The 26,895-nt window shown below is 40.4% G+C and overlaps 1 protein-coding gene across 3 annotated transcripts in view; it reads right to left on the reverse strand.

Moving 5' to 3' along the window:
• Positions 1-524: 524 nt before the first annotated feature.
• Dicer1 (dicer 1, ribonuclease III) overlaps positions 525-26,895 on the reverse strand; it is a 70,458-nt gene continuing 44,087 nt past the window's right edge. For 2 of the 3 annotated variants that reach the window (XM_050151494.1, XM_050151495.1), the window contains 16 exons: positions 25,478-25,610; positions 24,585-24,660; positions 23,604-23,743; positions 21,521-21,700; positions 21,198-21,411; positions 20,854-21,007; positions 19,662-19,844; positions 19,312-19,417; positions 18,599-18,774; positions 16,961-17,738; positions 13,246-13,401; positions 9,175-10,045; positions 7,411-7,679; positions 5,117-5,279; positions 4,943-5,018; positions 525-4,620 (listed from right to left, as the gene is read on the reverse strand). In XM_050151494.1, the coding sequence (XP_050007451.1) occupies positions 4,455-4,620; positions 4,943-5,018; positions 5,117-5,279; positions 7,411-7,679; positions 9,175-10,045; positions 13,246-13,401; positions 16,961-17,738; positions 18,599-18,774; positions 19,312-19,417; positions 19,662-19,844; positions 20,854-21,007; positions 21,198-21,411; positions 21,521-21,700; positions 23,604-23,743; positions 24,585-24,660; positions 25,478-25,610 (3,841 nt within the window). In that variant the 3' untranslated portion in view covers positions 525-4,454. Of the gene's footprint in view, positions 4,621-4,942; positions 5,019-5,116; positions 5,280-7,410; positions 7,741-9,174; positions 10,046-13,245; positions 13,402-16,960; positions 17,739-18,598; positions 18,775-19,311; positions 19,418-19,661; positions 19,845-20,853; positions 21,008-21,197; positions 21,412-21,520; positions 21,701-23,603; positions 23,744-24,584; positions 24,661-25,477; positions 25,611-26,895 lie in introns of those variants that run through there. The other variant, XM_050151496.1, reaches the window with a different exon arrangement.

A 26,895-nucleotide genomic window follows, 5' to 3' on the forward strand; every position in this document is an offset into this window, starting at 1 on the left:
AGTAGTAAGGGCATGAACATGCTAACTGCTGGTAAAATGTTCTAAGAAATCTGAAAAGAAACTACATCTTATCCAGTTTAGCTCCTCTCAGTCTGGTGATCCCTCTTCTTGTTAGCACCTTTCAAAATGTCAAAAACTTAAACTAATAAACTTTTCACTTAACCAACAATGCTGGAAATGTGTTCTAAAGATCTGGAAGTGAACATTCTGTCCACTTAGTTCCAGAATTATCAAACCCAATAAGGAACACGTCAAATACATCACAGACAATCCAGGAGTTGGAACACATCAATCAGCATGGTAGGACCTCAGCAGAGAGCACCACTATTATAAGGTATTAAAAGACAATTATGCCATTTCTCAGAACATGAAGCGCAACTTGAACACAATCTTATTAAAATACACAACTCATGGGCTTCCCTATGGGAGGACAACCTTCCAAGACTACTACTGCGACCACAACTTACTTGTTCACACTGCATTAAGTAACAACATTAAAACAAAAAAGATAAAAAGACACAAAGTGAACAGACCATAACTTTATTGGCTACAATTATTAAAAAGAAAAATGAAAACAAAACAAACAACTAAAGATAACTGTGATCCATAAGGTGCTGACCGCAGACCTGCAGTGACAGCCATGTGCATGAACTACGTGTCTTTAAAAAGCTGCAGCATGTGATGGCCATGGTTTATTGTCAGCAGAACTGTCAGTCTGACTTCACCTTAGCCATTTCCCTTTATTTACAGCAAAGGCAGCCGTGTTCTTCCCATTCACCTCTGCACTTTTGCTACAGAACCAGCAGAGCTGAGGTGAATTCTGAGGGCATTTGTAACATTTAAACTGTCTGTGGTTGTTCTTCAAAGAAAACTGAATAAGAATAAAATAATGATTAAACTAATATACGCAAGTTAGTTTGAGGTGATCATTTTCCCTGCTAGTGGATAGCACACGGTCTCCATGCCAGACACACAACTTTTACAATCATTTTAACTATTCTTGGTCTTAAACATATCTTTAAAATGTCTGGTGTACAATATAAAATACAAAATTTATTGAGAAATAATTAAATTCCAGAAAAGTAATCAGCAGGTGGGAACTATAGGTTCTTGGACATCGTTAAATCAAGCACAGGGGAGACACACAAAACCCGAGTGCCCCTGCAGACACGACATCAGCTAAGGACGAGGATATAGGCTCAGCTCAGGTCCATGAAATAAAGGTGCAAGGCCTCGGTTTGCTAGTATAACTTTGTGCAGAAGGATTAGACGCCTTCACTGAGCAGGGAAATCAACAGGCCCCTACAAGCAAACCGGGTGGTTGTGGGGTTTTGGCTGTTCTCGGTGCTCTGCAGTCACACAGGAACTGAAGAGCAGAACAAAGCAACCTCAAATCCCTGCTAACTAGACAGCACGTCTGCATCTTTCTGAGGGCGGGCGACTGTCAGGAAAATACAAACATCTGTATTTTAAAGGATAATTATAGGAGTGCTAGCTAGAGGTCATTCTAAATTTAATCATTTCACATAATACAAAAAAAAAAAAAGAAATGTAACCAAAACATTTTAAAAGCATAATTAAGTGTTCAGTCAAAAATTTCTGCCATGCTTTCACCTTACAAATAGAAAAAGAAAACGCCACAGACGTAATAATATCTAAGTTGTGCAAATGTGTGACAAGGCTGCAGACATCACAGTATCTTCTCAAATTTGAAAATCAGAACTGCAGCAAGGCCCAACCATGTCCCTTCCTCTAGATTAACCCTGGAAGAAGGTAGAGCATACCGAGCACTGTCCTTGCCTGTGCAGCACGGGCAGAACAGAGGACAGAGCCACGTAAGACGTAGCATGGCTAGGACTGTAAAGCCACAAAGGAGCAGCAGGAGGACCTTCTGCAGCTGCCTCCTCAGTGGACCTCACCAGCTGTTCCAGGCACTGGCCATCTTCTCCGCCTCAGATCTGCTACACTGGCAGAGGAGGAACACTAAGTCATTAAGCCAGGTGAGAGTGACTTTTCTCTGAAATGCAAAGCCTTTCAACCAGGGAAACGCCACAACCCAGAAGCGTTCCTGATCATCATGTGTCTAACTCATACTTTTTATTTTTTCAACTTGGTCTCTGGGTGAATCACAAAATGCTTCAAACTGTGAGTCATATTAACGTTCATCTAACAAGGAAAAAAAAAAAAGGAAAACAGCCCAAGTTTGCTGTTGATAAAACATTCTGAATAGTGGAGGAAGTCTGAGCCCTGAGAATGGATGATCTAATCATATCCGACTCTGAACTTTTTAATATTAAAAAAAAAATACTCTGCTTATGGTCACAAAATATATTGAGGCATTTTTCTACCACCAGGAATCGGAACTGTGAAACAATCTGATTTTGGTGCTAGGATAAGAGCATTCCATGACACAGGGATAAATTCATGAGTCACAATGCAGAGAATCAGGTAGTTTATAAATTACCAAGAGACTATGATAGGACAACAAACTCCACCTCCCCAAGCCCCACCCCCTTACTATCTAACTGTCAAAGTTATAGCTACAACATTCAAAAGATCACCTGGTTTGAACTTGCTATGATGTCTTGCATTAAGATTTGTGTGTATGCATGGGGAGTGGGGGTATTTTAAATCAAATCGATAACTACAATCTCAATCAGAATCAAATATTTAAAACAAGTCACCCAAATTAATTTCCTCAAAAAAACTCACTTAATAATTTAAATCCCAATTTAAGTTTAAGACTAGTGCCAACAAATGATCCTGGAGAAACTCACTATTCCCTTCACTTGAGGTTCCTCAGAAAGTGGGTCCGACAGCTTCTGTGTGTTCACACACACACACACACACATACACAGGTATCTCGTGGGTGGATGGTGCACAGCAAAACCAATAGTAATTTAAACCTAAGTGCAGCATTACATGAAGCATCAGCCTCAGAAGGATGTGTGGAAGTAAGAGCCACCCTGGCTCAGCCTGCTGAAACTTCAAGCATAATAGGGCAAATTGCAGCAAACCTCTACCATGTCAGTGGGAGGGTATGACCAACCCATAGAGCATTTTAAAAATGGAAATCAAGAGGTATTATAGTCACAGTGCAAAAATTAAACTTCAAGCATGATACATAAACATAGCACCAACTGGGAAAATGCACGCAAAAGGAGGGTAACTGAGGTGTGTGAGTGAAGAGTGCCTACAACCTTACCAAGAAGCTCCAGGAATGCCTAAAAAGCGTTAGTTCCTTTTACTCTGAGATGGAACTAATGACCGAGTTTATCGAAACTAGTGACCTCCACCCCAGGTGTGTCAGTCCTGGCAGTCCACCTCAATGCTGACCCCAAGCATAAACGGCACAGCTTTGGTGATGCTGGCAACACTGCAGGCACAGTCGGGACATGGACAGGAGCAGATGTGCTGCTCTGCCACTCTAAATGAGGCTCAGCTCCATTACAAACCTGCAGCATCTCTAGGTGTACTGCATCTCAGGGTCCTTTTGTTAAAACAACATCAACTGGGCAAGAATTTCCACCACTAGGACTACCTGACAGGAAGGTCTGAGGAAAACTAGGCACCTAGTCACATGCCCTGTCTATAATGATGCTTTAAACTCCAAACTACTCACCCTGCTTTGAGAATGTCTTTAGTGTATATACACGTGTAACAGAAATCCTACCTGCAATCGTTCTATTGCAAGAACCCTAGTGGGCTGTGTCACCCCATCTCATCTAATGCATAATAAGATAAAGGAAAAGCAAAACAATCTGTTCCCAAAAGACCAAAAAGTAAGAAAACTATCAAGTCTCTACTTTTAAGGCAAGAACCCTCTCTATGCAGCACTATGTGGCTTCAGAAAACCTGGGCTTGACTCATCAACAGCCAACACTGACTCAAATCTGTCCCTTACTATTAAGTGCAACAGAGCCCGGGAGTCTGCTCTGCACCCAACAACACTGGTGATTCTGTCACAGCTATTCTGTCCTGCTGGGCTCGACAACTGCTGCAGGATAGGCACTAGTATTGAGGGACTGCAAGGCCAGAGGACTCTACCCAGTTCTAGGGACTTCTAGAGGGTCAAGCTCCATGGCCTCTTAACACCAAGCAAAGTCAACAGAAATTAAATGCAAAAACCAAAACAACAACAACAACAACAACAACAACAACAAAAACGTCAAAATGATTTCAAAACTTGCTAAATGCCGGCATTAAAGCACTCTTGTGATTTAAACAGAGCAGAAGTGGGGAAAGAAGACAAGATTGTGTTTGCGCAAAAAACTAAAACTACAATTAGTTCCAAAAAGTTTATACACATATTAAATGTTTTATTCTGTTATCTATCTTGTTATCAAACTTTAAATTCTGCCTTCAATACTCTGCTCCATGTCAACTCTGAATCATCCTTTGATGTGTTTCTGTGATTTTGGTTCACCGTCTTGCTGTCTGCACATCTGAAGGCTTCAGCTGTTAGGAACCTGAGGCTGGTTAGCTTTGAGGCTGCGGAGGGCTCTTCTTGCTGCAGCAGACTTTGCGATCCTATAACTCCGGCCGACACCTTTAAATTTCCCCTTTCCCACCACTTCCACGGTGACTCTGACCTTCCCATCGTAAGTTCTCTCTGCTGGGCTGCAAAAACCAGACAGTTTGAATTAGAAGTCAGAGGTATTTGTTATTATCGTCAGTCAGCACCTCTAGCCCTCTCGGGCTGAGCGTCCCTCCTATAAGCTGACTGTACACCAGGCTTACTGCACAATCAACACAGGCTCTTTCCTCCTTCATTCAGCTTTGCTTTAGAAAAAAAAAAAAAAAAAAAAAAAAGGAAAAGCGCGGCCAATCAGACCAAAACTGGAAACTGGGTCATACAGACGTTCTCGGAGTCAGTAGTTATGGTTTCTTAAGAACTCTCATTTTTAGCTACATTAGTTTTTCAGGCACATTTCCTTCTTACCTAAACTTGGCAGTTTCTGGTTCCATCTCAAGCAATTCTCTCACTGGAGAACGGGGCACGTTTGCAGAAAATTTTTCTATAATCAAAATGAAAGATTTTGTGACCAAAGACCCTATAATAAGCATTTTAAACAATGTTTCCATATACTCCAAGGGAAAAGAGCCAGCACTGTACCTATTAGCGGCCGCATCATTGGGTAGTACACCTGCCAGACAACCTCCAGAGACATCCCACTGTCCATATAAATGGCACCAGCGAGAGACTCAAAAATGTCCCCCATGGCCTTGGGGACTTCGATATCTTCTTCTTTCTCCTCATCCTCCTCGGATCTCCTAAGCTATTGAAGAGAAGAAACTTGTCAGGAAAAAAGGCTCACTGGTTTTTCTCGGCTGACTTCTGATATTTAACAAGAGGAGCCAGGACCTATGGCATACCTACTTCATGGCAGTGGGAAACCCCAAACCACCTTATCAAAAAGAAAGGAAGGGAGGGAGGGAGGGAGGGAGGGAGGGAGGGAGGGAGGGAGGGAGGGAGGGAGGGAAAGAAAAAAGAAAAAAAAGAAAGAAAAGTGACAGGTAACTGATGTCCAGCAAAGAAAAAAAACACTTCTAAATTAAAACAGAATTTAAGTTTAACACAGAACTAGAAGTTAATTGTTTTAAAATCATCTGTAACCAAACAACTGCCTTTATTAGAACACCTTTCTCTGAGTGTCCAGCAGGGGCAACAGTGCAGGGAGGAGGGTAGAGACTGCTGCTTTGGGAGCAGAGAAATCCTTTCTGAAGCCCTTCCCTCCAGGTTCCCTGTCACAAAAACATGAACATACACTCACTATGGTAGCAGAGCTGACACAACATATACTTGGATCAGCGGACCAAAACCTTCCCTATGTAAAGGCCACAATGTAACTAACTGAATCTACAAGCCCGAGAATCATACTCCTACTCAAAATGTCTTAACTAACACTACTTGACTGGCCCATCAAAAAGATTATTTAAAGAAAGCAGCCATCTCAAGTTGAGTGTACCTCAAGTCATGATGCCAGTTGGTACTCAGAGCTGCATAGCACATCAAGTGAAAGGTAAGATTCAGTGTGCAGTATACCAGCATCTCCACGTGCATTAAGTCTGGACACATTAGCAATGGCATATCGCCAAATGGTAAAGCTGACTATACGAGGACCACATAATTTTATTTTTCTTTTCTTTCTTTTTTTTTTGTTTACTTGTATTTTCTAAGAATAATAGCAAAGCACAAATTATTGTGGAAGAAAAGAAAAACGGAAAATTTCAATTTGTATACAAATTATTGAATATATTCAAAAGCTGGCTTCTCTAAGATGCCCACTACTCATATCCCATGGCTCTGGGATATAAAGAAAATTTCAGACTGGCAGGTTTAATTCTCTCTCTTTACAGCTAAGAAAGCTAAGGCCCAGAAAGATAAAGACTTCTTTAAGAAAAAAACAACTCAGTGAGGAAAGCCAGATGCTATGTGTGTCAAGCATTGCTACTTCTACACATGTTGATACAAAGGGCTGTAAAAGAATGAAGAAAAACTAACAGAGCCAATACACCTCACTGGCATCAAAACAGAACCTGAATTTTAGTAAAGTCCTTAAACTTAAAGCTTAAGTAACTGTAAAGAATTTAACTAGAAATGTACATGGATGGTTCCTCTCATCACCTCACTACTGCCTGAGTTCTGGAAGGGACTTCAAACAGAGGCAAAGTGGGGAGCATAAGCCCTGCCCTGACTGCGAGGTTTTTAGCCCTAGACTCTCTATGTTCCCACAGAAAGCTCAGAAACTCTACTCTCCAACAGTTTGGGGCAATTGCAAAAGATGTAGTAAAACTTAAAGTCAAAACAGTAAGCTGAGAATAAAACCCTGGACTAGAATGAAGTTCCTTGGCCACCGGGTGCAGAGGGGAACGAGCAGCTGTGCAGTATCCTTGCCTACAGAGCCAGAGCAGTGCAGCATGCACACATTTGAGCAAGGCAGCACTGATATCCCAGCGCCCAAAGTTTACAAACAAGAGGTGCCATTTCAAACAATGTGAAGTGTATATTTGTGAGGCTTACCTGGGAGGCTACCAAATATTCCTGACCCATTTAGAAAAGACAGGATCATCCTGTGATGTCAGAGAAGCGAAAGCCACTTTGGGGCCTGGGAGAAGGTGCACTTCTACAACTTTCTATGCCTGTCGTAGGAGCCTCACTCAAGTGTAACTGAGACCCAGGCTCCTTTCCTGAATGACCACTTGGTCCATGGAGTGGGCAGCCATGTCTCAAAGGCCTGAGTGAGGCAAGTCATTCTCAGTTCTGCTTGGAGATCACACAGCATCTGGGCAACCTGGCCCTGGCCTGTAACTATCCCTCTGGACAGCCATGAATCAGAGCTCAAACTGCCCAAACTCAAAGTTGGCTGCTTCCCTCAGCACTGAGTTCACAGTTTAAACAGCACTAACCTCAGAGTCCATCCCTTGCATCTCGTTCTTCTCAAGTTGAAACTGCACAAAGTCGTCAATGACATGGAAGAGCTCGGGAGAGACAGCTTTAAAGTACTTGTGGTAGTCATACTTCACAGCCAATGAAGCAAAGATGGTGTTGTTGACCAGGGCAGAGCGCAGGTCAGTCAGGACCCCTGGGGAATGCTGCCGTGGGTCTTCATAAAGGTGCTTGGTTATGAGGTAGTCCAAAATCGCATCTCCCAGGAATTCTAAGCGCTGGTAACAATCTGCGCAGAGATCCAAAGTGCAACGGTGAGCCTGCATGAGCACATGCACTTTCTGCATACTCTGCGTGGGAGCAGATGAAAAAGTTGCAGTCCCAGACTCCTTTTGAGACTTCTACCGAGAAACATTTTCATTTACCTTCCTCAATGAAAGTATTGGACACATACTCACTAATGCACTCTGAAGTCGAGTTTTAAAGGCAACTGAAAGCATATTTCTTATATAAAAGTTGGGTCATATAATCTTCAAGTGCTCAAATATTATGCTTGTTTTGGAGGGGGAAAAGACACTTTGTAGACACAATCAGTCATAGCACCTTTCTCCTTGGGCACTATATTAGCCAGACAGGCACTGGGCATCACTCCTGAGTCTCTAACATGGTGGCGTCTCAGTAAAGCCACACATGGCATAGTAACTTCTGGGCATTGCCATTGAGGCAGTGTGTCATCCACACTCTGCAATGTGTGCTAAGTGTCTAATTTCTTGGCATTTCAGGGTTATATGGCACATGAAAGAACAACAGGGAAACATGACTCTTCAACTCTAACTAGACATACTAAACCTGACACAAGGGACTCAGAAAGAAGAACTGCGTACCGGAGCAAAACCCCTAAACAAAAAGGGTTGCTTGTCAAACTGAAAAAGCTACCAGTGCTGACCAGCGCCCCGATTTCCTCAGAGCCATTAAAAGAATCCACTGAGCTGAGAAAACGAGGCTGGGACAGAGTGACCTGTTCCAGAGCACCTACCGTGTTGGAATTCAGGACTCACAATTTCCATCAAAGTATTTTCCTCTCCACATAGAAAAGTAGCTTTATTTTAGAACTCCACTTTCAGGGTTTATTTTTTTTTTGTAAATAGTCTTAACTACAGAGTTTTTACTATCCAAACTATAAGCTCTTTATTTTGCTTTAATATATTTGATAATCTTACACAAAAGGCAAAAGAAAAACTTTATCTGGTCCACAAGCTGAAGCAAACTGGTTCTGGGGACTTACTCTCTTAGATATTAGCAAACTACCAAATAAAAGAGGTAACCACAGCACAGTGGGAAATAACGAGTTCTTCCTATAGGGTAGTTCTATTTAATCTTCTCATCTTTAGATTTAAAAAGGCTAGAAAAGAGGAGCCTTTTTGTCTAGGAACAACAAAAAGATGTGGAAATAGATCTTGACTATATAAATAAATCAAGAAGTTAAAGCAGCAATGAATAAGCCCAAGAAAGGTACTTAGGTAGGAAAAGATGGGAAACAGCAAAATCCCGGGCTTCAGCTTCTAAGCATGCAGCATGTGAGACCCCATGTGTGAGAAGATATAGTGCCCCACTCCAACTGTCACAGTCACCAAGCATTCCTACTCCCCAGAGACGGGAAACATAAAGAGCTCTGTTTATGTGACTTCCTCCCCCAGCCATGCATACTGAGCGCTAAGACTGTGCATGCATATATCTTATTTGTGCACGGCCAGAACAATGCACCACACACAAAGTCTCCTTACCAGTGATAGTGTTGTAGTGGTAGGAGGCATGTGTAAAAGCCTGCAGAAGGTAAGCCTTATTCTTGAATCTGTAGTTGATTTTCTTCTCAAAATTTTCAAACCCAGAAATCAGGTGGTTCAGGGTTTTCTCTGCATCTGGATGGTCAAACATACACCTTGGTGGGATCTTCAGGCAGCCGTACTCCAAGTCTTTCCCTGCAGAGGAGCGTGGGCTGGCTGCAGCGGCAGCACAGCTCCCTGAAAGGCTCTTTTGTTGGCTGCTGAAGTTCTCCTGAGCAGGGTACAGGGCCTTTTCCCGGCTGGTCCTTTTGATGACTGGGAGTACCTTCAGTCCCAGTGAACAGAGGAAAAGCTGAGCAGCCCTCTCGCCACAGCTGGTTAAATAACAGCCCAGCAGGGCCTCCACACAATCTGCTATGCTTTTGTCAGCAATGCACTGCTCCGTGTGCAAGTCGTAAGAAATGGACTGCTTCCCTGTGTCAACGCCACAGTTTTCTTCTGATGGATTCCAGAAACCTACCACAAAGTCATCCTCTTCAACAGCTTTGCTAGGATCCAGATAGCACATTGCATCCCAAGAGCTGTAGTCAAAATCCTCAAGGTCTGAGGAAAACGGCATACTGCCTAAGGAGGACTTTTTGGGCATTTTCCATTCATAAGCAGAATCAGAGGTTGTAAAAGGAGAAAGAGAAATTTTCTTCACAAAGGCTCCTGACCCCATTAACATGCTGTCTATAAACTGTATGTGCTCCTGATCATACTCCAGGAAGTCGTCTTCATATTCAGCCTCCTCCTTGGGAGCCCTCCACGTCAGGTCCTCCTCCTCACAGTCCTCACCTAGTTTGCCATTAGCCAGCAAACAGTCTTTTGTCTGAAACGGGGAACAGGAAAGGAGGAGAGAAAGAGCTGCTGTTTTTTAAAAGGTTTTGAAACTCAATAAAAGCAGGGTTATGGATAATTTCAAATGACAACCACAAATACTAAAAGGCAACTTTAAAAAATCATGGCCATTTGTTTTCAATTAACATAAAATAAGTTATTTAATCATATAAACAAAGTCAAACATGCTCTTTGGATGTTCATTTTCTAAGTTATAAAATGACCTTTATCCAGTATAAATCTGTAAGTGAAGAATTCTGAACATGGATAAAGTTAAAATTGTGTCCACCATGCAAAAATGTCAACTGAGTAGCCTAACTCTGCAAGGACAGAGCCCTTGTGTTTCAATCAGAGGCCTTCCACTTAGTTGACAGAGTCTGAAAATATGGTAGGTAGCCTTTCAAACCAACAAAATTAAATTCCAGATGTAGAAAGAGTATTATCTTTTCAACAATGAGCATAATAAAAAAACAGACAAAATTATTTTTTAAAACCTTTACCATTAAAAACTGTAGGAGGGTATGTAATATTTTTTTCCTCTACTTCCACTTCAAATCAAGAAAACATTTGCTACAATATAAAATTAAACTGCTTTGTTTAAAAATAAAAATAAATGGGACCACACAAAGAGGGGATAAATTTGTGAAATTATTTTTTACCCTCTATTCTGAGCTGTGGTACTAAGGCCAACAGATCATAGAGCAGACTGACAAAATAGAAGAAAATTTAGGCTAACATGAAACATAACAATCCCATTTCTGTCAAAAAAATCTTTGCTAATTCCAATTTCTTTGGCAAAAGCTTATTTGTGAATGACAACCTTAATAATGGCCTACAATTCAGCAGTGATGTAACCTTTTGGCAACACTAAAAAGATACCCAATTTCTGCTGTACGATAAACACCAACTCTCGCAGGAAGAGCCACCACCACTTTACTTGGGGGCAAACACGGAACAATAAGCTTCAACTTTGATTGGGACAATTTTCCAGAGTATTCTGACAAAACACTTTCAAACTATTTCCCAAGTGTTTTTAAAAGAGGCATATATTTTATTTTAAACCAGACTCAAGATATAGAAACTCTGTATTTGCCTGAAAAAATAAAATGACAGGGAATCTAGCCCTGTAATCACATACAGTCCACTGCTTTAAAAAATACACCAAAAATCCTTTTGAAAAATAAAGAACAGCAAACAAACTATCAACAGGACTGAAGGGATGGCTCAGAGATTAAGAACACTGGTTACGCCGGGCGGTGGTGGCACACGCCTTTAATCCCAACACTCGGGAGGCAGAGGCAGGCGGATCTCTGTGAGTTCGAGACCAGCCTGGTCTACAAGAGCTAGTTCCAGGACAGGCTCCAAAACCACAGAGAAACCCTGTCTCGAAAAAACAAAAAAAAAAAAACAAAAAAAAACAAAAACAAAAAACAAACAAACAAACAAAAAAACACTGGTTACTCTTCCAGAGGACCTGGGTGCCAACACGGCAGTTCATAACTATTTGTAACTCCAGCTCCAGGTGATCAACACCCTCTTCTGGCTTCCACAGTATCAGCATCTACTAGATGCATACACATACATGAAGGCAAAACACTCAGTCAGTGGCAAACCTCAGCAAACTACCTGTCAGAACCTTTCTACTTCTCCAAGACAAAATGAGAGGCTTTGACTATATTTTGCTTCTGTTTTGTTTGTGATAGGATTTCACTATGTAGCCTCGAGTGGTTTGGAATTCACACTGGGCTGGGCTCAAACTCAGAGATCCACCTGCCTCTGCATCCCAAGTGGAAAAAAAGTACATACTACTACATAAGCTTTATTATTTGTATCATATGACAAAATGGGCCAAATTTAAATTATTCAGTTTGAGATTTTCGATTGCAAAGTTTCTCTGTAAACTGTTGTGTTTCTGTAACATGGTGGACTGTCTTTTGTACCCCTGGCACCATGTACTCTTCATCCTCACAAAGAGGGGGTATACTTAAGATGAAAGCCTGAGCCATATTGTTAGTGTACACCAAGACCCAACATGCTGAGTCAGCAGAAAAGACCAGGACCCAGAAGTCCATGTTGTAGCATGTAACTTAGGAAAGCCCTGATGTGTCCCTGTTACCTGAAGAGTCAAATACATGGACAGAAAAGGCCTGTTGACTGTTTTGTTTTTTCTTTCAGAAATGAGGCATTTTTTTCCTAAGGTTCAAAATCAATACATTTTTCTACTAAGGTATATGTGTATATACATAAATATGTATATAAGTGTATGTGTATTTATTCTAAATTAGTAACAAATGTCATCCTCTGACCTAACTTGAATTAAAATATTCTCTTAATGCTTTTACAGCTAAGTTGCATTTCTGTGATAAGTCAAATCCTACTTGAGTTATAAATACACTCAGTAAACAGGCCTACATCAGAACAGCCTCCCAGAACATGCCACTACAGATGCTTAGGACTTATTGGGATAAAAATGCACCAAACAAGACATGGAGATGCTGCTATTTAGAAACCTGTAAAAGAAATGGTGTTATCATTATCAGCCTGAAGTAAAAATGAAGTAACAGGAGTACATTTATCATCAATACAAAATAAATCTGGCAAGCAGAGTTGCCTGAACAGATGGTAACTTCAAAGATGTATAAGACAATTCTTTCCCAGTCACAAGTCCAGGGCACAGAGTCCTCCCAGCTGCCCCCTGGTGGCCTTTGGGACAAGACAAAGGAAGTTGCAGCTGCTAAAGAGATGAGTCTTAAGTCTCTGGCAAGACAAATTATTCACAGTACTTCAGCCTTCCCATATGGTGATCTGGTGTCCAGTCTGCAAGAGGAAACAGTGCCAAGCTAGCCCCGCACTGCACAAGCTATTCTGCGCTGAAGTGAACTCTTCCAGACACAGCCTGCAGGTTACAGGTCATTGTGAAGTCACTTCAACAAATATGGAGACACTGTAACATGAGAGTACAGGGAACCTGAGAGGGTTCTGATTTTATTTTTAAGTGGAAACATAAAAAAATTTTATCCCTTTGGAAAAGGTAATAGAAATTACACTCCACTAAAATCAACACTATTTCTAAAGTCACAGTCAGTCTACCAACACATAAAATACCTACTACCTTGCAAAGTGCAGCAGTAGAAGGAAACAACAAAAACGTCTTCAGTACAGAAACAAAAAAGCTCCTTATTGAGTGCTTACCATTTCATCCTTTTCCCATTTATCTGCGTTACTTTTGTCTTGATTTACCACATAACCAGGAGGAAGCCAATTCACAGGAGGATCAAATATCGACACTACCATGCGGCTGGGCAGCCCCTTCTTCTTGCCAAGGCGATACAGGTTACAGTTGCTGACCTTCGGTAAAAAAGAGTCACAAATGTTTACCCATAAATGGCCTTGACTGGAAAACACGCATACCATTACATTTTATGCTTATGTTCCTTGTAATGTACAACTGGTCACCAAATAAAAGTGTTACTACCTATTTATAACAACAACTTGAAATTTTCAAGAATTGGATATCCTTTGGTGTCATCAAATAAATATTCAATACAAAATAGAGTCACAAAAATCTAATGTATACAAATTCCCTTCCTTATAAACAAGTCAAAAAAAGTTCAATCTCAAAGTTTTAAAGCCCAGATTGATAATATGAAATGCAAGATGGTAAGTGGAATTGAGAGCAGAAGATGTCAACACATTATAACTCAAGATGTCATGCTATTCTTAATGAGTAAAGGGAAGGATATCATGTTAAAACATGAGAACTGTCACTGCACAAAACAACTTTATATCTCTGGAATCTAAGCACCAGTACAACTCCAAACCAAACATTCTCAAATACTGTTCTTTTGTTATGGGTAGCATTTCAAGACACTAGAGTAAAAGGCACTAAAGAACATTTGTTGTACAGTACATCATTGAGGCAGCTTTATTATCCTTCCTCAAGTCCACTTGCTTTTTCTAATGGCTCTACCACATCCCTAATTTACTTAAAACATGACATTTTTGTCTAGTTTTCACTTGGAGACTAGGGTCATTCAATCTCATTTCCAGTCTCTAAAAACATATTGGAACACTCTAAGAGCCCTATCCATATAACTCAAGTACTACTTAGCCAGCATGTACCCACAATTAGCACTGGCTAGACAGTCTTGTAGAAAGCAGGCAAAGCAACAGAGAAGCAGTCCTTGACATGCATACAGACTGGCACACAGCTCTACCAGGGAACATCACTGCCAAAGCACTTACCAGCTGTCTATAAAGGAGCCAACAGACATAAATGCTGGTTTTCTTTTCCATGCTATACAAGACCACCCCAAGAGGAGGAGGGCAATAAGGGCCCAGAGAGGGAAAACATTCCAAGTCAGAAGAAATGCTCAGTGGATGTTAAAGATATAACTAAGGACCTGATGTGAGGCAAAATTCAAGACAGAACAGCAGGTGGCAATGAGGAAGATCACAGGAAGCTTGAGCAAGGACACAGGCTGTGCAGTGAACATGAGGCTTGTCTTAAGAACGGCAAGCAAGAGCCTGGTCAGGTTCTGTCTGCAAGAGCATCCTGAACACCTTAACACCATGCAGAGGAAACAATAATTACTTCTGCAAGAAATTAGGTCAAAGGGCTCCGAACAGATGAATGGATAAAGTTTTGAAAGGTTAAAGTAGTTTCTTTCTTGCTTAATAGGGTCTAGTATTCTTACTTCAAATGCCTTTATAACTGTGATCTTCCTGTAAGCAGCCGAGAGCTTCAGGACTCAATTCTAGTTTCTAAGCATTCTTCCAGTCCCTGTACCATAAGGTCTAATGCCTAAGTCTGCCTGATGCCTCACTCTGTCTTTCTCACAACACCTGACAATGCCACTATCTACTATCTGCAAGCTGTCACAGTTGCCAGAGCATTGCATTCATGGTCTGTCTTAAGCTCACTAGGAAGGCCCCTAGTATGTGCCACTAGTCTCAGAAATACTCCTAAATATCCGGGACTAGTGAATAACTTCACACAAGCTAATGCCACAATCTGGACATCAGTTTCTTCATCTGCAAAATGGTGGCACATCTAACTGCAAGAGAACTGCAGAGATTAAGTGTTGCTTGTAAGATATCCAAATGTCTGGTGCTCAGAGCAAGCTGCCATAACTGTGACAGGCAAGGAGGTCCATTGCTATACTGTTAGTTCAATCCCAGGTCTGCTCCCTACTGCAACATGCTCTTGGATACATTAGCCTCTCCAGCCTCACTGTCCTTCTTGCCTATCAAAAGGGGATATAAAAATATGCAGTTTTCAACCAAGCAGTGGTGGTACACACTTTTAATTCCGGCACCTGGGAGGCAGAGGCAGGCAGATCTCTGTGAGTTCAAGGCTAGCCTGGTCTTCAGAGCAAGTTCCAGGACAGGCTGCAAAGCTACAGAGAAACCCTGTCTCAAAAAAAACAAAACAAAGCAAAACAAAAGCAAACAAAATCATGCACTTCTCTAGGTTATAAGAAAAACTTAAACTAATTAGAGAAATTAGCATTTCTCTCTCTACCCTTACGTTTTCTCTTAGGAGCTAGAATAGTCTGGTACCATAAGCAGGTTGTTGGACTCAAATAATTATCTCTGAAATTACCACTCACCGCAATCCTGTTCTTTCAGCCATTTCTGTTCTGTTCTGCTTTTGGCTTGGCTGTGTGCTTCAGCCCACACTACAGCCTGTACCACATTAGTCTCTTTCATGATCCCTGTGCTAATAGTATTGTCTCCTTGCTCAAACTTCCTCAAGTACCCACAGCAAACACACCATGCACAAGCTCCTGACATAAAGTTGGGCCTCTTCTCACACCTGCCCTCAGCTACTTTCCCAATCCCCACTGTTACTGCCTTTCTTTACTGAGTGCTCCCACACTCTACAGATGCAGCTTTGCTTTATACTATAAGGTTTCCCACGAGCACCTTCTCTGACTCACAAGTGACATTCCATCCTACTTAATGTTAGGTCATTAACAGCTTTGTAAATTGTCAAAGTTTTGCTTTATATTATATGACCATTGAAAGATTTTAGCTTAATTACCATTTTTTTACACTAAGCTTATGAACTAAGGCTGAAAATCTATCTCAATGGGTAAAGTGCAAGCATGAACACCTGAGTTAAATCCCTGGCACCAACATACAAGTCAAGCACAGTGGTGCTATCTTACCCCGGTGCAGGTGCGGGTAGTGGCAACCACACAAGGCGGGCAGAACCCAAGGGCTTATTGGCTAATTTAGCTGAATCAGTGAGCTCCAAGTTCTGTGAGAGACCCCGCCTCAAAAAATAAGGTGCTCACTTATTGACACCCGAGACAGACCTGCAGCCTGAACAGATACATAGGTGAGCATACGTGTATGCTTATGCACACATGTACAAACAGGGAAATAAAAAGAACTTACTCTTTCTCAGGATTGTGGAAAAACTGCTCAAGACTAGGGGGTCCCCCTATCTACACTGGCTAAAGCCTAATGTTCTTTCCTTGCCTGGCTACCTGAAACTTGGAAGAAATGCAACTCCTGGAATGACTTTACATTACTCACATGCACAAAGCACTCTCATAACAAAAGGCTTCAGTTGAAGCTGAAGCACAAGCCCCTGAACAGTAACTCTGCCTATTTCTACCTGCCCCCTACCCCGACAAGGATCTAAGAGTTCTACCCATTTGCACAGAGGTTTATTTAACCTGAACTTCTATCAAATGAGAAGGTTATCAGCCAGCTCCACAGCCTGGGTGTATACAGCCATCATGCCACTTACTGGGCAATGCCCCATGGGCATTGGCCCTAATATACTAGAGCAAGCAGCAGCTGCACTGACTTATGGAGAAATCTCTACGGGTAACTTGCCCCATTTTCAGGCACACTGAAGAAGCAACAGCTCAGAGTAAGAACCGTTCCTTACCTTTTTGCTTCTCATATATGAAAGGCGGCCCTCATGAGCATCAGGGTAAGTGCAAAAGAGATATGTGGTGATAGCATGCTTTAAAAAGGAGTCGCCAAGCATCTCAAGCCGCTCCAGGTTAAACCCATCACTAGCATTTGACAGTGTCAAAGCCTGAAGAATTAGTCCAGGATTGGGACCAAGAGTCCTTGAGGAGTACCCAACAGAAGGGCTCTGCTCAGAGTCCATCCTGTCCTTGAATGCATTAACAGCATTCATCATGGCAGGCATCGTGGACACCGCGGGGCTTCCATCTGAGGTAGATGTGTTAGCGTTTCCATCAAGGTATTTATTACTCAGAGTACATTCATTGCTGGGCTTGGGCTGGTTCTCATAATTGTATAAATTCTGAATGGAATATGAGGTAGTTGGTTGTACAGGTATTTCCTGCTTGAAGTAATTCAGCTGATTTCCTTGGCAAAAGTCTCTGTTAACTAAATCATAACTGCCATTGGCAAGATTTTTGTTGTAAGTAAGACCATTAATTGCTGTAAGATCTGTTGAAACTTCAATCTGGAGCTTCCCAGGTGACTCAGCAGGTAGCCTTCTGCAGTTCACAGACATTTGGTCATGGTTTTCTAAGGAGGTTCTAGTAGCACCTTGATGTGCAGCATTTTCAGGGACTATAATTGTGCTGTGCTTACAGTAATTATCATTTTCAGCCAACGAGGAGTTACAGGTTGAGATGAAAGACTTGCTATCAATAGATTTTTTCCACCCGAAGTCTAAGTTAGGGTATCTGTAAAGACATTTTTATAACTTTCTATTGATTCTTCAGAAGGGTAAGTTCAGAACAGCAGCATTTTGGGTTAAAAACAAAGCAACTCTTAAAGTCCTCCTACTTAAGAAGAATAACACATTTTCAAGCTTAAATGAATACAACTAGGGATTATACACACATTCAACTATAATGCAGAACAGTTTGCTCTTTGACCTCTGCTTATGCAGTAGGGGGGACTGAGAGAATCCAAGATGGAGGTTCCTGCAGAACCTGGAACCACAGACTTTGTGAGTAGAACCTCAAGCTTTCTGCTTAACCAAGTGAGCAGCTTCAAGCAACTTACAAATTCTGTCTCGGCCTCAACTTCTGCACTTGGAAATGTGGCCAATACATCCTACTCAGGACAGGCCACAGAATACAATGAGTTGGTCATGCTGTTTAAACTAGTGTCTCATACTGAACCAATTACTCAGCTATTATAATGTGACTATTATGTTTAAGTTCTTTCAATCCCAAAATTAATTTGAGTGATTAAGTCAAAAATTTCTTTGGTATACAGAACTTTACTAGTAGGGAAGAAATGATAAAGATAAGAACAAATGAAAGCTGCTGCTTTCTTATATATAACTCATTTTTGAGAAGACTACTTTCACCCTCATTTCAACATTACTACGAAAGAAGAAATGTTTGCTGTTTCAGGAGCTTGCCTCTCTCTAACTTGACAAGAACAAAAGGTTTAGTGACCCAGGGAACAAACAATATAGTTAATTTTCATGTTTTAAGTGTCCACATTTACATTTCATCTTTTACTAAAATACAATTTTAACTTAATTCTATTTTGTTGCAAATTAAATTTCTGGCCAGTAACACAGACATACCTAAAATCTGCAGGAAGTGATCTTACTCCCACACCAGCATCGCTGGCTGTCTGAGCTCTTAGCTCCTCTGCAGTCAAAAGGCAGTGAAGGCGATAAAGAATGCTGGGGAGACAAACCGCTTTTCTCCACAGTGATGCTGGAATTGGATGTATAGCACAGAGTTCTGGAACTAGTATCTTAAGAGTAAAGAAGAACACAGGCTGATAAATATAAAGCACATACAAATAATAAAAGATCAATTTCACTAAGGGATAATGATAAGAATCATAAATGTTATTAATATCAAACTTTTAAAAATAATCCTTTAACCCTAAATTGGATTTATGAGGATGGCTCCATGATGCATCAATGGACCATGGTTAACAGCAAAACTCAATCTTACCAACAAAGGCATTCAAAATAAATTCAGTACCCATGATGACCTCCCAGAAATTCACACGTCATTGTCATCTTGGTAATATATTATAGAGATGTTAAAATACGTCATGTTTGAGCACATTGTATTTATGTGTGTGTACATATAAGTATATGTACATATATATGTTTGCAACAATAACAAATGAAAAAAGAGAACATGAATTTGAAAGAGTAAGGAGGGGCATATGGGAATGTTTAAAAGGAGAAAAGAAGTGGTAAATGATGCAATTATAATTACAAAAAATAAAAGAACCATTTTAGAGAACATTTGGTTGTGCTAGTAGCAACTAATTTACCTGTTTGTTCTGCAGACTTTCCCATTTGGCTTTCCTCTTTTCAGCACTGCTTAGAGGAAGTGCTTTCCCCTTCTGATTCAAATGCCGAGGTGTCAAAAGGTTAAGTCTATAAAAATTTCAGAGCAATTTTATCAAACAAGCAAACAACAATACACCCTCACAGTGGCTGGACTCCAGCTTTGGTATCCCTACAAGCTTCCTAAGGAGTTCAGTCAGCACAGTCCTCTACAACCCGGTCAAGTTTTTGTGCAAAGGATTTCTTGATTTCAAAGTCCATGAGTAGGCAGAGGCACTCTGACCCCTAGAAAGCAACCCCATACACAACCTAATGTCATTTCTGCAGCTTTTACCTGGAAGATGTGTGGTCGACATCCAGCAGTGGCTGGTTGAGATTGGTCAGGTCAAGATTGTACTTTGTTTTATAATATTCTGCAAAAGTTTCATATTCAGGGGAAGGAAATTTACTGAGTGGGGTAAGATCAGTGTACACATCAGCTACGTAAAATCGATGAGGCTGATCAAAATTGCGGTATCTAAAAATAAAGAAAATCAAGTTGTCTTTTTGTGTACATCAACTATCCTCAAAGCACAAATGGATTAATGTGGAAACATCTATCACCATTAAGAATTCAAATGGCTAAATATAAATAACATTAGTGAAAATTAAAATACCAAAAATATATTTCAAGAGGTTGAGAATAAAAAATTTTATTTCTATTAAGTAAATAAAACAGGTTCTTCACTTTCCCCGTTTGTTCTTCTAAATTTCTTTCCTTTGATAATATGAAAAGCTAATGCCTCCTTCAAGTATGTTTCAACAATCAAGAAAACTTAGCAGTGGGGGGAGGGGGAGAGGGGCGGGAGGAGGGGGAGGGAAATGGGAGGCTGGGAGGAGGNGGCGGAAAATTTTTTTTCAATAAAAATAAAATAAATAAAATAAAAAAGATTAAAAAGAAAACTTAGCAACACCCTACAGAGTAAATCCTTTGTAAATATAAGGCATCCAATACACAAGATGTATTACATTACCTATGATAGTGATAGTCCAGTGAAATCTTTAAAATGTGACTTTCAGATTGGAGGGGGGGGAATAAAGTAAAGGCAGAGGTCATGAATATTTATGAATGTAAGTCAGAGTCAATCAACCAGCACTCCAATTCTTTTAAAGTATCTGGATTTAATTTATTGCCTCAAGACTTCCATTCCCTATAATTTTGCAAAGTAAGAATGAGTGCTCTTCCCACCGTCCAGAGGCTTACTAACAATAATCCTCTTGGAACGCCTGAGGCGCAAGCACTGTTCGCAATGAACTTCTTTCTCTCATAAGACTTTGGAATTAAAGGGATAAAGATTATATTTAAAAGGCTATCAATATTATTTACATAAGAAATACTTTTCACAAAGTAAATCCTTTCACATGCGAAGTTTGAGCTTTTGCTTGACCGAAGTGAACGTGAGAGATGTCACTGCTCACATCCACAGCACGTGAACAAGCAAACCCTTTTGCAGCAAGTACTGCTATTTTCCTTCTGAAACACCTACCTTGGAATGATAACTGCATCTTGGTAATCTTCTAACTTAAAAACAAACGGTGTTTCTTTTGAGTACTTGGTGCTGGGAATGCCTATACGAGCTTCAGACTTCTCAATATCCTCCATGAATGTAAAGTCAATGTCCAGAGTGCTAGAGCCATTAACTTAAAAGAAGAAAGACTCTTTAGTGTGGTAAATATAACACAGATGAGAGTCCTATGTAAGGTAAACTACCATGAGTCTCAAGCTGTCCATGTAAATAATATCCACAGGATACACAATAAGTCAGTTACCAGCAAAACTCTCACCATCCAGCTACAATGAACCAACACAGAAAAGTGGGTTCCTTCTTACCAACATTAAGAGGTAGAACACAGTATGCTGACTCAGCGCCTGTAGGTTTAAACTCTAGGGCGGGTTTTTCCAGGCGAAGAATATGTGAGAATATATACTGGTGGAGTCTTGTAATCAGCTCAAGCATTTGTTGAGACAATGTGAAACCAGACTTCTTCAGCTCAATGGATATGGTGACTTCTCCAGAGCGTGTATACACAGGAAAGTGAGGAATCTTAGCAAAAAGAAAAGCAAAGCATCCTTTAGTCAAGAGGTTTACTGTGTTAGTTTACCCAATCTCTGAGTTCTAAGTGGCATTTTCAACAACATGGTGAAGGGTCTACCTGAGGTATGGGTTTGGCGGTCAGGATTCCAAAGCATCTTGTGGTGTCCTCTGGGGGGTAGAGCTTCCGTCGCCTGAAGTTGAGTTCATCAGGGAGGGGGGTAGTTAAGACCATCCCTATCACATACAGGTAACAAGGCTGATCAGGTTTGGGGTAACTCTCCCTCAAGCACTCTGGAATCTAGAATTGGATAGAATTAAGCATCAAGTTCAAGTACAAATACCCATTGTTCTACATGTTGGCAAGAAATTTATTTCTGGCTTAGGATTTTAGAAAAGCTCAGAAGGTACTCTGATGTGAGATTCCCCTCTGTATGCTATGAATATGTTTTATTACCACTGGTTAATAAAGAAGCTGCTTTGGTCAATTATGACAGGGCAGAATATAATTAGGCGGGATATCCAAACAGAGAGAGGAAGAATCTTTCAGAAGGCTAAGTTAGGCAGACACCATGTAGCTGCCAAAGGAGGAAGATGCCAGAACCTTACAGGAAAGCCATAGCCTTGTGGCAATACATAGATTAATAAAAACGGGTTAATTTAAGATATAATAGTTAATAAGAAGCCTGAGCTAATAGATCAAAGAATATGTAATTAATATTAAGCCTCAGGATGGTTATTTCCTAAGTGGCTTCGGGAACAGGTGGACAGAGAAAACCTGGTCAAGGGTGACCAGTAGGCCGGAGAATATTTGTAGCTACGGTACTAAATGTTAAGATTTCTGGGAAGGGGCTGGAGAAATGGCTCAATGGTTAAGAACACTGGCTGCTCTTACAGAGGACCTGAGTTCAATTCCAAGTACCTACATGGTGTCTCACAACCATCTGTAATGAGACCTGGCACCCTCTTCTGGCCTGCAGGTATACATGCAGACAGAAGACTGTATACATAATAAATAAATAAATCTTTATATATAAAAAAAAGATTTCTGGTAGGTCAATATTTGTCAGGTCTGAGCTTCACATTGGCCTAAGTTTACCTATGTTATAATACACTGCTCATGCCATGCATGCTTGTGGTGATCAGAGAACAGCTTGTCAGAGCCAGTTCTCTTCTACTGTGTAGGATCAGGCCTGCTGAGCCAGCTCTACTACTTTAGCATAATTTTAACAGCTCTCATTATGAGAATGAATCATGGTAAAATTACATCAGATTTTCTAAGCTTTCGATATTAACAAGACTCATAGATTAGTGTCTACAGCTCTGAGGTTCACTGGCACACTGCAATGGTGATTCACAGTTACACCTGTTATGCACTGGCTAAGAGACAGTTCTGATTATCTAAGAAGACAAAATGGGTTGGTCAAGGAGGCGAGATAGACACCATGTGTCTCAAGAGACAGCACCAGTAGTATTTATTACAATAAATTTGTTCAACAGGAAAAGTGAATACAAAGGGCAAAAAAACTACACAAAAATAGATAACAGGATTTGAAAAGAAGTGTGACTTTTAAATATTGAAAATGCTTAGTTAGGGTACAGATATTTAAGTAAAAACTGCAAAAACAAAGTAAGAAACACATATTTAGGTGAGATAAAACACAATGAAGTTTGCTTTCATTTGGGAACCTTATTTGCTAAAAATGTTAGTATTTTAAAGATCAAAACTTCTGTCAAGCATGAGATGCTGATATTTGATCTCTGCTAGGATATCACAGGTCAGGCAGATTCACAGCACAATCTCCTCCATCTTTTGATGCCCCTTCCCATCACCTGCAGAGCAGCCTTTTCATCTGCCTACTTCACCATGTGAGTGATGATCTAAGCAGCAAGGGCGAAAAGACTAGAATCGTCCCACTAAAGAATATCTTCTTATATGAAGTAAGCTCCTTCTGAGCAGAATGTAATAATTTCAAATATCCTTTTGATAGACAAGACAAAACCAGAAAACAAGCCCAGAATAGTGAACGTCTAGTAAAGGGAGCTTCTGGGGATGCTGGGAATCAGGAGAATGAACTGAGACCCACAGTTGGTCCGAGTTACAAGCATCTGGGAAAACATCTGAGCAGAGCAGTTTAGGATTTGATCTTGCAGGAAATAGAGTCAGAAAGTCTGATTTTTATTCAGTTCTAACCAATACTAACTGCTTTAGGGTAGCACTGCCTTCGCTTTGTGGATCCTGGTCTTCCTGGAACACTGGTCTCCTCTTCATCATGTAAGTCAAGCTCTTCTTCATATTTAACAGTCTCTTTCCCAACAGGCATCAAATGTTCATCCAGTTCACCTAAGACATTTAAGAGAGCTTATGTCAGCAACATAAATTTTGCCTAAGAAGTAAATAACCTAAGACAACACAATACTGAGGAAGCAAGTGAAAAAAAATGATGGTAATTAAAAGTCTTTTGCCTTTAAAAATGTAGGAGATGGCTCAGCAGTTAAGAGCAGAAGAACTGGGTTTGGTTCCCAGAACCCACATGGTGGCTCACAACCATATGTAATTATAATTCCAGAGGACCCGATGCCTTCTTCTGTCCCCCACAGATACCAGGCACACACCTGGTACAAATACACAAATGCAGGCAAAGCATGCATACACATAAAATAAATAAATCTTAAAAACAATGTAAAAGTGACAGCAGGTAACAATGTAGAGGATCTATCCTGACACTTAAGTCCAGCATGGGCAAGCCTACAAAATCTAAGATCCAAAAATAAAGTATCAGTAGGCTAGTACCACACATCCCTTTTAAACACAAGCTTTTTTTTTTTTCCTATTTAAAGGATTATTTTCTTCACCAATATAGACTAACCTGATAGTCTAACAAACTATGTGGACAGTTCAGGATCCAATAGTTAGCACATTTTTATGTATTTAAAAAGGGTCAATAACAGAAGTAAAAAGTGGCAGCTGTTTATAGTGAAACTGTAAAAAAGTCAAGAGTCCTGCCCAGCACTGTAGGGTCTCTGAGTTACAGAAAATATATATTAAACCCACCAAAGTATAGCAAAAGCAGCAAGTCTAAACCCTGACAAGCTCCAGAAACCTGCAGAGGCCTCCATGTACTTTTGTTGTATAATTCTGTCATTTTTTTTCACTCACATATGCTTTCAAACATGTTACATACCAATCTTGTGCAGTTTTTCACAGCAAATGAGAGCTACCACTCTTTCAGCCAACCGTACACAGCCCATTGGTGGACCCTGAAAGCAACAACACAGTTTACCAACACACTGAACAGCCTCGGAACCTCTGCCCTGGTACTGTTGCTGATGCCCAACTTGCCAGAACAAGTTTAAAAATACCAACAAGTTTTCAAAAATTCTAGCTGGTTTTTGTTTGTTTATTTGTTTGTTTCCCCAAATTCTGGTGGTGCTGGGAGTGGAATCTAGAGTTTCACACAAATGAGGCAAGGGCTCTACCACCAAGAAACATCCAACTCTGAAATACCCATCTTTTAAAACCATGACTAGTAAAAAAGGAGTTTAAAACTAAGACGTTACAATGTCAAGTAAATATGCATTTTAATATAGTTTAAAGCATATTTTCATTAGTCAACAAATACACAACAAAAAGGTAAAGACATATTAGAATCTAACTGATATATATTAATATGGAAAAGCTTTTCTGTGGACTTTAAATTACTCACTTTGCAACATCAAATACAACAAATTAGTATTGGGTCAAAGAAAGGGCAGTAGTTTACAAAAGGCAAATTTCAGCCAGAGCAGCTGAACTATATTTAATGAATTCTGAATCACTGCATGCAAAGCCACAGCTGATTTCTTAAAAAGGTTAAAATTATTAAGAGCCTAAAGAGAACTTCCAGGGGTCATCTGGTCAAGTTCAAAGAGTTTGCAGAGTGTAGTCTATAAAAATATGAACATAGAACTATGTGACTTACAAATAATTTTTTAGAGTATAGATTTAAAACCAAATTTATAACTTGGATGTCTTAGAGAAGCTAGACAAGCCCTAATGGCATACTTCAATGCAAGTCATGTCTTTTTCTTAACTTACAACAATGGAGGCTCGGAGAGGTGAGTTAATCGGAAGATAAAGAGTTGAATAAAATGTACCATCAGGTAACTCTCGGGTTCTACATTTGGGAGCTAGATGTGTAAACGGATCACTTGGTAATCGAGCACAATATCTGTGAAGAAAAGAATTCTGAAGTTGAATCTACACACGAGGAACTGATAGAAAACTGTCTCAACATTCACAACATCGCCTGTTAGGCTGCCATTTGCATAAGGAATGTTCTTTGTGGCTCCTTTACCTTGAATAGGACAGAACTGGGCACTGGAAATGGATATGTGTTAACTAGGAAACTACATTATTTAATCTTATTTTAATTAAAACTGAAGCTTGCATTTAAAAGGTTGCCCTGCACCTAGTGTTCTGATACTGCACAATACAGAGAAGTGCTCTGATGTAGCAACGAGAGTGCATTAGCGGCATCAGTTTCTTATCTCACACTTGCCAGCAGTCATGGCATATGTAAAGAAGGTATCAGGACAGCAGGAAAGCCTAAGGTTGAACCTAGAGGGCACCAGAATCAGAAGGTCCATGAGTGGTAGCATAAAATGGCGGCAGAGCAGGAAGCAGGCCTGAAAACTCACAGGGGAAGACCCGTGCAGCTAGGGTGCTAGGAAGAGAGGAGAGGCCGCTAGACGGGTGGGCTGAGCACACACTTGACACTTGAGCACACTGGATCAGCTTTCTCACCACAGGAAGAGGGAAGTGCAGAGAAAAAAAGAAATTTAGAATGAACCTCGAGCCACAGTAAAAATGGGGTCAGCAGAAGCAAAGGATGAGACATAATGTAGATATAAATGTATTCGCATGGCACACATAAGTAGGCAGATGTCTGGCTTTTCTTACAAAGAGGCCTGACAGTAGGACACCCCAATGCCTGCTAAGGGTACAGCTCATGCCCACAAGTCCATTTCCCAACACCATTATTATTCACTGCCATTAAGAAACAGGACCACAGAAAACAACCACAATTAAAACATAAGCAAAGAACTCATTCCACTTTAAATTTTTGTACTGTGTAGTGCTGAATTTTCCATTAGCAATCAACTATCATTTTCAAGAATTAATTTGGATTTCAGTATAATTAATTTTCTCCTGAGCAGGCCTAGTTTATATACCAGGATAAATCTCATTTAAGGGCAAAACAAAGGTGCAAATGAATGTAAGAATTAATTCACATTTTTACCTTGAAAACTATTTTAAACATTAAAATGCTGTCGGAATGCTAGGGAATTCTCACCTGCCCTTCACCCAGAAAAACCATTCAAGTTTCACAAAAACATTCTTTGTAATCAAAGCATGAGGTTGCACCAGGCTGTCATATCTCCGTATCTTTGATCTTTCCTTGATCTAAGTGACCTTGTTTTGCACCTCTATCTTTTGGAGTTTCCATAGATTTT

Source organism: Alexandromys fortis, unplaced genomic scaffold (genome assembly GCF_014885135.2).
Source record: "Alexandromys fortis isolate MF-2015 unplaced genomic scaffold, M_Fortis_MF-2015_v1.1 scaffold_63, whole genome shotgun sequence".
In the NCBI taxonomy this organism is placed as follows: Eukaryota; Metazoa; Chordata; class Mammalia; order Rodentia; family Cricetidae; genus Alexandromys; species Alexandromys fortis.